General features: G+C 36.1%; 1 protein-coding gene across 3 annotated transcripts in view; it reads left to right on the top strand.

Annotated features, from left to right (window-relative positions):
- LOC121871385 (DNA polymerase theta-like) overlaps positions 1–13,157 on the top strand; it is a 69,468-nt gene that overhangs the window by 19,733 nt on the left and 36,578 nt on the right. For all 3 annotated transcript variants that reach the window (XM_042373610.1, XM_042373611.1, XM_042373612.1), the window contains 8 exons: positions 1,225–1,422; positions 2,160–2,292; positions 2,921–3,085; positions 4,322–4,534; positions 5,067–5,203; positions 5,724–5,887; positions 7,256–7,418; positions 10,039–10,200. In XM_042373610.1, coding sequence (XP_042229544.1) covers positions 1,225–1,422; positions 2,160–2,292; positions 2,921–3,085; positions 4,322–4,534; positions 5,067–5,203; positions 5,724–5,887; positions 7,256–7,418; positions 10,039–10,200 — 1,335 coding nt within the window. The remainder of the gene's footprint in view (positions 1–1,224; positions 1,423–2,159; positions 2,293–2,920; positions 3,086–4,321; positions 4,535–5,066; positions 5,204–5,723; positions 5,888–7,255; positions 7,419–10,038; positions 10,201–13,157) is intronic.

Here is a 13,157-nt window from a genome sequence, read left to right as displayed (position 1 = left end):
CTCATTGTGAACTTTGCCGTATCTATCTGTGCTGAAATACCTCTAGATTTGTTATTTTTGGTATCTTGGAATTGTGAGAAATGTGGGTTTACATGTGCTGAACTTGGTGGAAGTCATAGAGTACTGTATGGTGTACAGTACAGTACTGTACTGTACTGTACTGTACATGCATATCCACTCCCCCACATTATTGCTGTCTTGGCTGACTTGCTGTTTGCCTTCCTCGCTGTACTTATACAAATTTTCATGATTGGACACAGTGTTAGCACCAATAATGGACAGATGCACTGGAGATACATGTAAATTTTACTCCTTTAATTTGAATATTTGCATATTGAATCACCATTCCTTTATATAGCATAGTTCAAAACACAACTGTGAGGTTCACTTTACTTACAATCCTCTTGGAGATGCAGGTAATGTGCTCCCCTGTCCTTTTTCATTTACATGACATATTTAATTATACTAAGTTAACCAATGGTTTTAAAATCCTTGCAAAAACTCTGATAAAATACCACATGTTGGAGTACTGTAATCAGTGACTAATAAGTTTTTTATTATTAGGCACGTCACATGCAACACATATAAGAACACATATTATGAAAACTTATAACAGGGTAACTTGCTGTTAAAGATACAAGAGGCTAAAGGAGTGAAATTTGCCATTATATGGTTGATGTGAAATGTAACACTTTTTTCTCCATTTGTGGTTGGTAAGAATGTGGCCTTGTGAAAGTACAAGAGTTTGTTGTTTTCTAGTGGTCTTTATTGTTGTGAAGCCTAGAAAAGAAAGGGAAAAGTACTCAGGTGTTTGTGAATTTTGGAAATTGGGTTTGTTAAAGTGCACTAGTAAAAAAAATGTAGACAAAAGGCATTACTTTAGAACAAAATATAAATGCATATTTAAATTAAAAATATTGAAGCATGTGTATATTAGTAACAGAGGTGTTAGTTCACTTCCTCTCAGTTGTGTTGGCCACTGTTTGAAAATGTAAGATATAGAAAAGTTGTAAATAATGAAAAATATAATATTAACTCTTGCAAACCCTTTCTTATTGTGATGCACAATAGCCAATTAAAGAACAAACACAGACCTCATTTATTTTAATTCATTATCTCTTTCTGTGATGGAACAGGTGTAGTTTTCCATGGTATTCCCCTTCTGTTACAAGTACTCAAGATGGCCATCAGAACTCTAATAATATAAACATATTATATTTCCAGGATGAAAACAGTATACAAATTATAGGCATGTCTGCCACATTACCAAACTTGGAATTATTGGCATGCTGGTTAGACTCCAGACTGTACAAGACAGACTTCAGGCCTGTACCACTTACTGAGAGAGTCAAGATTGGCAGAGCTGTGTGTGATTCTACCATGAGTACAGTGAGAGAATTAGACCCTCTTCTGACTGTTAAGGTGAGCATGAAAGTTTTATGTTTTGCCAAAGATTAATGCATGTAATAGCGGCTGAGTGGCCATAGCACTTACACCCTGACCTACTGGCCACTACATTAGTTTAAGTCCAATGACTGACCACTGAGTGAAGTGCCCCCAGTCTGCCCAACTGCAGAGTGGGAACCTAGCATTATATCTGGGGAACTTAAATGCAGTAGAGTGGTGAGCAGGCTAGTGTATCCTTATATAATTAAATGTTTAGTCTTCAGTCTAATGTTTCTACACTGTCTCTAACAGCAAATGCCTTGCTGCTCCCTTGTTACCAGTCATCAAATACATTGGTAACAGACTAGGTATTTCACAAAAACTGATTTTTAGAAAAAAAACGGCTTTCTTATTAATCATGTATTGTGTCTGTCACTTAACATATGCCAGCAAACATTTATATCAAATCTGATTAGACCACTGTACAGTATCCCCATTAAAGACAGTACAGTACAATATCTAGTATTCATAGGGGATACATTCTCAAAATTAAATATGATTATGAAATTCTGCAAATATCATTATCACAATTATCTTTACTGTGAAAACAAAAGAAATGCCCGAGGAAAACCCCAAGACAAAAAAATACTGACATATACATTAATCAACAGACCAACACAGAAACAATGGTGCTCCTCAATGTATTTGTACTTAATGTGTCTCTAATCATATCCTCCTCTAATACTCCATGTATCTCTGATAATTGGTCTCAGGGTGACAGTGACCACCTGATTCAACTGTGTCTTGAGACAGTCTTGGAGGGTTACTCTGTTTTAGTCTTCTGTCCTACTAAAGCCTGGTGTGAGAAGTTGGCAGAATCTGTCGCAAAGGCATTCTTCAGAATTGGTAAGTAAAGTCATGAAACTCTTGCATCATATTGCTTCACTATAAAATGTCATTTCATGAACCTTTTCCCAGAATATTAAAAAAACAATTATTATGAACCTTTATTATGTCTTTTATTATCCATTACTACCTGTCTTTATTATTTTTCTTGTGTTCTTATTGTGTAGTCTCCTTTTTATGGACACTTGCTCAGCTCTTATTAATTATTCTATTATTTCTTAGTGTATAAATTCAGTACTGTAATTTGTTGAGCCTATGACTAAGCTCCTCCACTTTCCTCTTTCCTGAGTAGTGGCAACTCACACATGCACAATAGTTATTTTGTTAATTTTATATAAGTCCAGGTCAAGCAAACAGGGAATTCTCGATGGCTTTATTGTCAAGGTTACAAGTGACCCTCTCACGATGCCACTCAGGGTACAACTGTCCTGACTGGCCGGCAACTGGCACCACCCCAACTCAACTGACAACAAGTGTTTCAGGTTGGAGGGTCTGTAACACATGGCAATACTGTGTTGGTAACAAGTAGTTCAGTCATTGGCCCTGTAACATATCCAGCTGAGAAGTTTACACTGCAGTAACTCTTCTCAATAATGTTCATAAAATACAGATCTTTATTAATCACCAGGAAAGACAGACAGCCAGTATCCGATGAAGCTCAGCAGAAAATTAAGAGATTCATTGGACTCTGTGGGTATTGGAAGGGTGATGGAAGCTCTACGTAAATGCCCTGTTAGTCTGGATGCTGTCTTAGCTCGATCAATATCTTTTGGAGCAGCTTTCCATCATGCAGGTAAGGCCTAATATTGTGCTGAAAATTTAATTGCATTATCAGTGACGAGAGCAGATGTGTACACACATTATATTTAAATTATTGTCATTCATTCACTTAATCTTATTTCTATAAAAGGTTTGTACTGTTATGGTACTCCTCTTTCTCAACAATGCCCCGAACCTGGTTTACCTGTTGAGTCACACAAAGTAACATCATCCACCAACAGCACATTCTTCCTTTCATTCACACTTACACTGACAATCTTGTATAGATGCCACTCCAACATGTAAACTCTACAAGTATTGTCATTAAGAGCATTTGTTTGTGATCTGAGAAATTAAAATTTTCCAGGTGTCAATAACCTGCAAGAAATTTATCCTAAGTCGGTGCCTTTCAGTGGGCTGTCCATCTGTACCTTTCCCACTCTACCTACCAAGACCTGATCTATATAAGTTTTTGAGTTTTCCTTGAATTAGCTTGAGAGGGACCTGGAGACTTTAAACTCTCATCCATCATGTACAGTATGTTATCATTATCATTTGCTAGATCTCACAATGTGCCTTAAACATTTTCTTCAATATGAAATGCCCATATTTCAGAAAAATTGAATTTCATCAAATTTCCATTTCTTTAAAATCAAAGTGGTTTTACATACAATTAAAAAAGTTATGAACTTGTATGGATGATTAAAACCTTTAACAGTGTTTTATGAGTAGGTTTTAAAGGCAGCCCCTGAATCTTTGCCTTGTTTTTGTACACTTTGTTGAGCTTGGTAGTAAAAAAAAAATGTATCCTGGATAATACACTGGTTATGGCAATGGTATCCTCTGGAAACATTGTCTAATATCTCCCAAGTGTGTTGTAGTAACCCCATGAGGCTCTCTCCTTCACCCTCCTGTGTGTTGTGACAACCCTCAACTATCCTTTACAATTTGAGATTCCTTTATTGTGCCTAGTTGATGGTCACTGCCTGGTACACAACTGTCTCTCTGCTTAATATCACACAGAGTTAATGTAAAGTATAGGAACTAGAGGCTGGCATTAGGCAGGGATCCTCAGTCCCTTGGAGAAGTCTAGCCATCATGCTATCAATAGCCAGATTTCTTTACCATTTCATATTTTATTACGGTATCTTCCATCACTTATATAATAATATTTTTACTGTATATGGATGTTCCAGTAACTAAGTTTTATTTGTGTCTAATAAAGTTAGAGGTGAATGCAATTAATGGTGTTAAATTTGGCCACTTTCAGGTCTAACCTTTGATGAGCGTGATATTATTGAGGGAGGTTTTCGCACTGGATCAATACGTGTTCTTATTGCTACTTCAACTCTGTCGTCTGGTGTGAACTTGCCAGCACGGCGAGTTATTATTAGATCTCCTGTCTTTGGGAGGTCCATTCTTGACACACTGACCTACAAACAAATGATTGGTCGAGCCGGTCGAAAAGGAGTTGACACAGAGGGTGAGTTGGTGGTGACTGGTTTATATATTGATTAGAAATGAAATTTTGTTTGGAGAATATAGATTAACGGGGGTGCGGGTTTACTGGGTGAAGCACTAAGTGCTTTTGACAAGTCTTGTCTCCTGTCATAAGAGTTACCCCCATTCTATCCAACTGTAAATGGGGGATACAGTATCTAACTTTTTAATTAGGAAGTGAAGTTGGTTGAGTACAGTGCCAGCCACATTGTTGCCTTCAGTATACTTTGTGCTGTAACCACACTGTCTCTTAACAAAATGTCAGATCTATGGGACCCATTTTCATATGGGAATTAAGATAGAATGATGATTTTTGTGATATTTTGATACATACCTGTACAGTACAGTACAGTACAGTTCAGTTTGGTACAGTACAATACAGTGCAGTACAGTACAGTACAGTATATAGTTTATGAAATTTCAAAATATAATAGTAATGAAAGAAAGTTTTTCTTTTAGTAATTTGATTCATTGATAATATGGCTATGATTAATAAAAGAAGGGCATTAATGCAGGTGAAAGCATCTTGATTTGTCGAGAGGAAGAAAAACAAAAGGCCCGGACACTGATGAGCTCTACTCTTCCACCCATCACCTCTTGTCTCCAGCATGATGCTTCTCTAACATCCAGCATGAAGAGAGCCATCTTAGAGGTGTGTAGCAACGTCTGAATAGTTTTGGTTATAAAGATACGGAGGTAGGGTTTGGTGACCGAGTGGAGCATAGAGGCAGGCTGAGATGGTTTGGTCATGTGGAGAGAACTGATGAAACCAAGAGGTGCATGAGCCTAAATGTGGAGGGGAGGAGAGTCAGGGGTAGACCAAGAATTACATTGGGAGAGGTTCTAAGAAATGACATTAGAGTTAGGAACCTGATAAGAGAAACTGCAGCATTGAGAACTGCCATCAGGTAAATGTTTTTTTATTTTTTTTATTTTTTTTTATTTTTTTATTTATTTTTTTTTTTACATAATTCAAAACATGGGATAAAAAAAATTGTTTTAGTAACTGAATTTTTAAAATCTAAACTTTTGTACAGTCCAGTATATGGATGGATAAGTGTATATATGTTAATAAAATGTCATATTAAAAGAAGACATTGGTACATGTGGTTAGGAAGAAGTTTTGGAAAGCTTTGTGAATTTTTTGTCTCATATCTTCTTTCAAATGACAGGTGATAGTGAGTGGTGTTGCGACCACCCCAGACAAGGTCGATGGCTACTGCAGGTGCACACTCCTGGCTACTTCTCTCAACACAGATGCTAGTCATTCACAACCAGATACACCCAGTTCTATCAGTACTTGTATTGCCTTTCTGGAAGAGAATGAGTTTATAAGGTGAGTCAGTTTGCAAACTCTCTCCCTCTTTATATATGGGTATATTACAATTGTCAGTTACATTTTTGCTTAATCTGATGTTTTGCGTCTGAGTCTAACATAGCTGGAGAATTTCAATAGATTGTTCCTGGACTTTTATGGCCACAGTACATCTAACTTGCCTTTCTGTATGTTCCCTTCAAATTTATCCTGTGTCACCCTCTAAAGCTTACAGTAACCTCTACACCAGGAGTCACTATAGTAATGTACTTTCTTCCTCTTCACGTCCACATCCTCTTCCTCCCTTACTTTGATTAACTTATTCATTATTCTTTAATACTGATCCTCACTTTGGTACAACTTTCACTGTGAGATGTGTTTCTAATTCTTGATTCACTGACAAGAGTATATTGTGGAATTATAATTTTTATTCTCTTGAAGTAGTGCACAGTACATTTGTTCCAGGTGGGGGGGGGGGGTAATGTATTGCAGATATGGTAAGAAGTGTCAGTCATGTTCCAGTTAAAATATAAATTTATCGAGAGCTTTTTTTCATAAATGAGTAAATGGTCTGAACAATAACACAATTGGCATAAATTATCTGAGACGGTGACTTGAATTACCACATCTATATAGTACATATTACAAGATGTACTGTACTGGTGAGGCTACCTGGGGACTCTTATTAATGTTTATTTTTCTATTATTTTTTCATTTAGAACCTCATAAAATTATTGAATTAAATTGAACTGCACTTGTCTGCCAATATGCTCACACATTTGTTTTTGCTCTCTTGAATATTGAACTGTGTTAAGATAATTTGGTGAAATTTAATTACAGTACATATGTATTTGATTTGTAGACAAGCAAGGACTGTGCATCAGATATCAGGGTCATGAATAGAGGGTACAGGTCAGATGTCCTACAGAAGGAAGAGGGTATCCTACACACACACACATTCTAGTCAATCTGTCATTCAAGGTGCCATCCTTATATCTCAGGGTTGGTAACCTTGGCCCTCCTCTCCAAACGACTGTAGATAGCTGTTAGTCTTTTATATGAAGTCAGGCTTTATGTAACACATCATCATCATCATCATCATCATCGTCACCATCGTCACCAGTTTATGGACATTTTCCACACTTTCAAAAGTTAGCTGTGAATACTTGATGGCATAGTATCCCAGTTGCCATCAAGTGAATTTGAAGTAAATTGTACAACTAGGTCCCCTTCCTATTGTTAACCCACTTTTGCAATGGAAACAACATTATACTGTATGTAGGGCTTCCAGACTCCCTCTTAGCTGGGTCACTACTCCCTGAAACATTCATAAATTACCCACCTACTTGAGGGGATGCATGCATTACAAACAATAAATACATTTTCCAGGTTGCAAGACACTGATGGTGCTGTGAAATATATTGGAACACAGCTAGGGCTTGCAGTCCTTGCCTCTGGCCTCTCCCCTGATGAAGGGCTACATGTGTTCACTGAACTGCACCGTGCCAGGCAGTGTTTTGTGTTGGAGAATGATCTCCATATTATATACCAGGTCAGTAGGAGTAAGCTGTGGATGACAGGATATGGTGGGAAGGTACCCGAGGTAGACACTATATCTACTGTACGTTGGCCCATTATTGCACTTTAAGTCACGTCAATTACAATGGTGTATGTACACTCACTCCAAAAGATATTTTTATGGGGGGTCCAATGAATTTCAAAATGAACACCACAACTCCTGTTGTCTCGGTAAGGTTGTCAAAATCTTTGGTCCATTAAGTCATATTGTCTCACACAAAATAGGAAAGATACTTTTTGGAGCAAGTGTACAACTGGTCAAATTTAAACCTAAAATGTTCAAGTAGATTTTTCATAGTAGTACAGTACATTTTTACATTATTTATCATGTGATAATAATATTTGACTAGGTTTTACAAAAAAGTTCACAGAGAAAACAAAATTACTGACGATGTAACTGGTACATAGATACCTTGTACTGTATTATATTTCACACCTTCATCCTGGTCAGCAACATGATTGACTGATGGTGGAGGATGGTTACACACTGGACTCATACTAATTTTATGTTCACTGTCAGATAGTTTGGGCTAATTTGATATACAGTATATATATATATATATATTTTTTTTAATACATAGTATACAAAATTGTTGATATACCTCTAGCCTTGGAATCAACCCACCATCCACCCAAGCCCATCATTGCTGTGTCTTCGGTTTGTGTGTGTTTTTTTTTTTAATAAACTTTTTCTGTGTTTTTTTAGTTTTTATTGAACTTAATCTGTGTTATTTTTGTTGGTTTATTAGGATTTTGCTTTATTACAGGTAGTAATTTGCCAAAAAAGTAGGGTAAATAAGGCAAAATTTAGCCAAACATCGAAAGTACCAGACTCAAAATAATTTTCTCCATAGGAAGTTGTATTTAAATTTGGACGATTTGAATTTCGTGAGGGTTTTTACAGTCTTAATAGGTGTCCAAATATGAGAGCCTACTGTACTGTACTAACAGTATACTGTATACATTTTGAGATGTTTTGCTTTCATAGGATTTTCATTTTAATGTGATTTTCTCAGAAGAAAAATGCTAAACTTACAGTACTGTATAACTTTTTAGTCTTTCCACAGATATCAGATTTAACTTTGGGATAATAAACACATCAACATAACCACAATGAAAATATCTTGAGCCAACATTTTGCCACTGCTTCACATAGTACTTTGTTTTTTTCCCCCTCGGGGATTAACCCACCCGGGCACAGGCCACTGACCCACATCGGGGCCTGGGGGGGGGGGGTAAATGTAATAATAATAACAATAACAATAATAATTAGTTCATAGTTAATAAAATTAATAATAAAAAATTAAAAATTAAATAATAATAACAACTCTGATAATAATAATAATAATAATAATAATAATAATAATAATAATAATAATAATAATAATAATAATAATAATAATAATAATAATAATAATACAGAACCATTAAGAAATACAAAAATGAAAAAAAGATCAACAGTGAGAAACAATATATTGGTCAAAATTTTTGTGATGCCATATGGCAGCAGGGTCTACCATTAGACAACACATTATGCTTCCAATATCTTCCCAGGCGGTAGTACCTCCCTGTTTGGTAGCTGCCTACTACCTTAGATTAGTTAACCACTGTTAATACAATACAGTGCTGTACAGTATGTTGTTTTTAGTTATTTGTCTTTATAAACTGACCAGGTCTGGTATGTGAGGACCTGAGGTGCTTATGTTAGCACTTCAGTATCTTCCAATGCTGTCCCCATAAATGAAAGTCAAACAAAATTGTAGCTATATATAATTTGTATATAAATTAAAACAGGGAACAAATATTTGGTTTTCATGAGTGGAGTGAGATGAAGAATCAAAATCCCTCCCCCATCACCCATATTTGGTTTATGTACAACAAATGCAGAAAGCAACTTTTTTGTCTAGGGAGGACTGCCAGTTCAGTGTTTTCATCCATGCTGAATCAGCAAATTGATTTTTGTTTTGCAATTTTTGCTTTATTTATTTTTGTTCAATCAAGAATGTGATGCCTAGCTTATACCTAGGTATGTTATGCCTAGCAATAACTCGCCAGGCCATCATACAGGCAATTAAAATATCTAATAATTACTTAATAAGTAATATTAGGAGGACACGTCGCTACCTGGCATTTAATTGCAATTCTCAAATCCCATTCCCCACCCTCCATCACACTCACTGCCACCGTCATCTTCTTGCCTGGCGAATCAGCTGCAAATACACACAAAGAAGCTCCGCGAATTTGTGTTGTATTAGCTGAAATACTAAGTGCCACAAGGATTTTATGTACGGTATTTATACATCTTAGCACGGTGAGGAAATAGAGTGACCTTTATTTTGTTTATGTCTCTCAATTATTGTGTTTGGGACAATTTGTTATACGATCTCTGGTCAGCATCATGGCGACCACAGTGCATCTTCTTTATGAAGGCGCTAGAGTGTTTGTGACTATATCCCCTGCTTTCAAGTCACTCGGTGAATGTCGTTGCGCCTTTCCGGGCTCGTCTTCACTGAAAGACTATACTGTATATCACAAAAACTGTTATTTTAGAAAAAAACGGCTTTATTATTAAATTGAAATTATTAATTCCACAGGTAACACCAATATATGTAAGTTCAGCTTGGCTCAGCCTGGACTGGTTAACATTTCTGGACATTTGGGAGAGACTTGGTGACAATATGAAGCGTGTGGGTGAGCTGGTGGGCATTGAGGAAGTCTTCATTGTGAGGGCTATGAAGGGCCTGATTAATAAAAGGGTGAGTACAGTATTGTGTCTGAGGCTGACTTAAATTCTTGACTTTAATAGGAAGCCTTAACTAGTAGTCTAAGAGGAAGTGTTGATTAGTAGTTTAAGAGGAAGCCTTGAATCAATTTGTTTTACTCATCTTGAGTTGAGAACTACAGGTTGAACCCCTCTATACCAGCAGCACCCTGTGGTCTGGCATGTTTGGTGCAGTAGACTCTATATACAGTAATATCTCCGTTGGCCGCAATCCCTCAAACCCGGAGCTCTCTGATAGCCAGATCTGAAATTTTTGGGGAAAATCGTTCCCAAAGCCAGAATTTTCCGGAAAATTCTGGCTTTGGGAACAATTTTCTTCGGGGTATACTTTCTAGAAAATTCTGAGAAAAATTTCCTAGTACCGAAAATTCTGGGTTTTTTTTCCGAGTTTGAGAGATAAAAATCAGGTGCATTTTCCGGAAATTCCGAGAAAAGTTTTCCGGTACCCCGAAATTTTGGCTTTGGGAACGATTTTCCGAGAAAATTTCAATTCTGGCTATCGGAGAGTTCCGACTAATGGAGATATTACTTATTACAGTAGACCCCTAATTCAATGCACGAGCAAAACCAAGAATTGTAGTGTAAAATTAAATGTTGTTAAATTTGTGAATGTACTGTATTTCAATTGGCAATGTCGGGCTGGGGACCACAGTCCCAGAATATACACCAATGATTATTGTGCAGATGGTACAGCTCTTACTGACTGTTGTGCAGATGGTACAGCTCTTATTGACTGTTGTGCAGATGGTACAGCTCTTACTGACTATTGTGCACAGATGGTACAGCTCTTATTGACTGTTGTGCAGATGGTACAGCTCTTACTGACTATTGTGCACAGATGGTACAGCTCTCACTGTTTATTGGGTACAGTGATGAGTCTGTAACTATAGTTTTATTCTCTCTTTACTTGTATGTTGCACTGGTTATTCTTATCTGTTTGTTATTTCATTGTAGTATTTTATTTCCTTTAAGTTTTGTTCATCCTCAGTGTTTTACTTTAAGAGCTCTGTGGGTAATGATCTTCACTGTTCATGTGATACAGGTTCATTATTATGTTGAGCACAGGGTTGGTTGTTTAAGATCAGTGTACAGTATGAAGACAATTTTTGAAAACTTTAATACTTCTAATTAATCAGTACAGCATAATATACGTAACACTTAAAGAATGATTATAAACTTTGCTGTTAATTTTTCATAAAGTAAGTTTACAGAATTTACTTTTGACTGTTGATTAGATATTGGATAAGTGCACCACATAAGCTTCTTTATTGGAACCTTTGAAGTACAGGTACGCCACTGATGGTCCAGCACCCTCCTTTAGTCTGGACAAAATTATGAGGGGACACTAAACTTCCCTCCTTCCCTCCCAGCCGGGGTGAAGGTAGCTTTTGGCTTAAAGTTTTCCCTTATAAAATGTCACTGAATTGACTTGTCAGTACAGTATATAATTTACATTTCTTTAATTCTTGTAAGATAGTGATTAATTTGAGTATAAACATCACATAGTTTGCACAAGAGATAGAAATTTTGGTCTAGTGTAGTACATTTGTGTACAAGTTTTTTAACTTATATTTTTGGGAAGATGTATGTAACTTTCTTCATTTATTTTTACTCATTTACATGCACACATCATCCTAAATATATATTGTGAAGAAAGTAAAAGAAATAATTGTCCTAAAGGTAAACCTGTAATAATTTAATTACTAAAAGAATTATGTCCAATGCAAACTACAGGTATGTGATTTTGTACTCAAATTAATCATTATCTTACAAGAATTACAGCAATCCAAATTATATACTGCCAAGTCAATTCAGTGACATTTTATAAGGGAAAAACTATAAATCCTTCTGTTTTGATAACTACGTACTTTGTTATCTCCCCTCCCTGACAGCTGTCAACACGTCAACCCCCTTCCTCACAGCCAGGGTGAAGGCAGTTTAGGCTTGAAGTTTTTATCTTATAAAATGTCACAGACTAGACATAGCAGAATATAAATTGCATTGCTGGAATCCTTGTAAGATAGTGATTAATTTGAATGTAGTATACAGTAAAAGTCCAAAAAAATCCGGATGCCAGAAATCCGGACTTTTCAGAATTTTTTTTTTTTTTTTAGTGAGCTTTTGTGTGTATGTGCACATGCATGATACCACAGCTGCACAGCGACAACAAGCGACCACGTGGTCACCACTTTAAAACGAGCAATCAAACTGTGACAACATACTGTATATACTCGTCTATAATCCCCCTCGTTTATCAGTCGACCCTGATTTTTTGACCAAGAAATCGTTAATTTATGATATTCCTCGTTTATAGTTTGACCCACGTTTTTGAAGATAATGGAACACCAAAACCTTCAGTAAAAAGGCTCTACGTCCTATAAACTGAGGCTAGCCGTGCATGAAACACAAGTGCTGAAGGCAAATTGTTTACCATTTATTATTACGACACTTTACACTGAAACGCGGGTAGTTTCAACAAAAATATTGTATATTTCCATTCAAGTATTTATTCAAGTCAATTAAGAGGGAATATTATTGAACTACAACAGGTTTTTAATTAAACCATTCGAAATGCGATTACGGTAACATCTTTTGAACGAAAGATAGCGAAAGTCATTGTTTTCGTCACGATTTTATCCCACTTTCCACTGTAATACGTATGTAATTTCAGGAAAAATATTACATTTCCGTGAATGTATTATATCAAACACAGTATGAATAGAATATCATTGTAATATAACAGAATTTTAACCGAAAACTATTAAAAAAACGAGTAACATCTCAAGAACATCGGAAGCTTAGGTAAAGTCCTTTGTTTACGTCATGTATTTTATCCTATTTTACATTGAAATACGTCACGTTTCCGCAAAACTACTATTTATTTCCGAGAATATATTCATTCAGGCACAGTTTAGGTAAAATATACGTGTG

Source organism: Homarus americanus, unplaced genomic scaffold (genome assembly GCF_018991925.1).
Source record: "Homarus americanus isolate GMGI-L3 unplaced genomic scaffold, GMGI_Hamer_2.0 scaffold45698, whole genome shotgun sequence".
NCBI lineage: Eukaryota > Metazoa > Arthropoda > Malacostraca > Decapoda > Nephropidae > Homarus > Homarus americanus.
The sequence above is the reverse complement of the archived record's forward strand: the minus strand, read 5'-3'. Positions and strand labels throughout refer to the sequence as shown.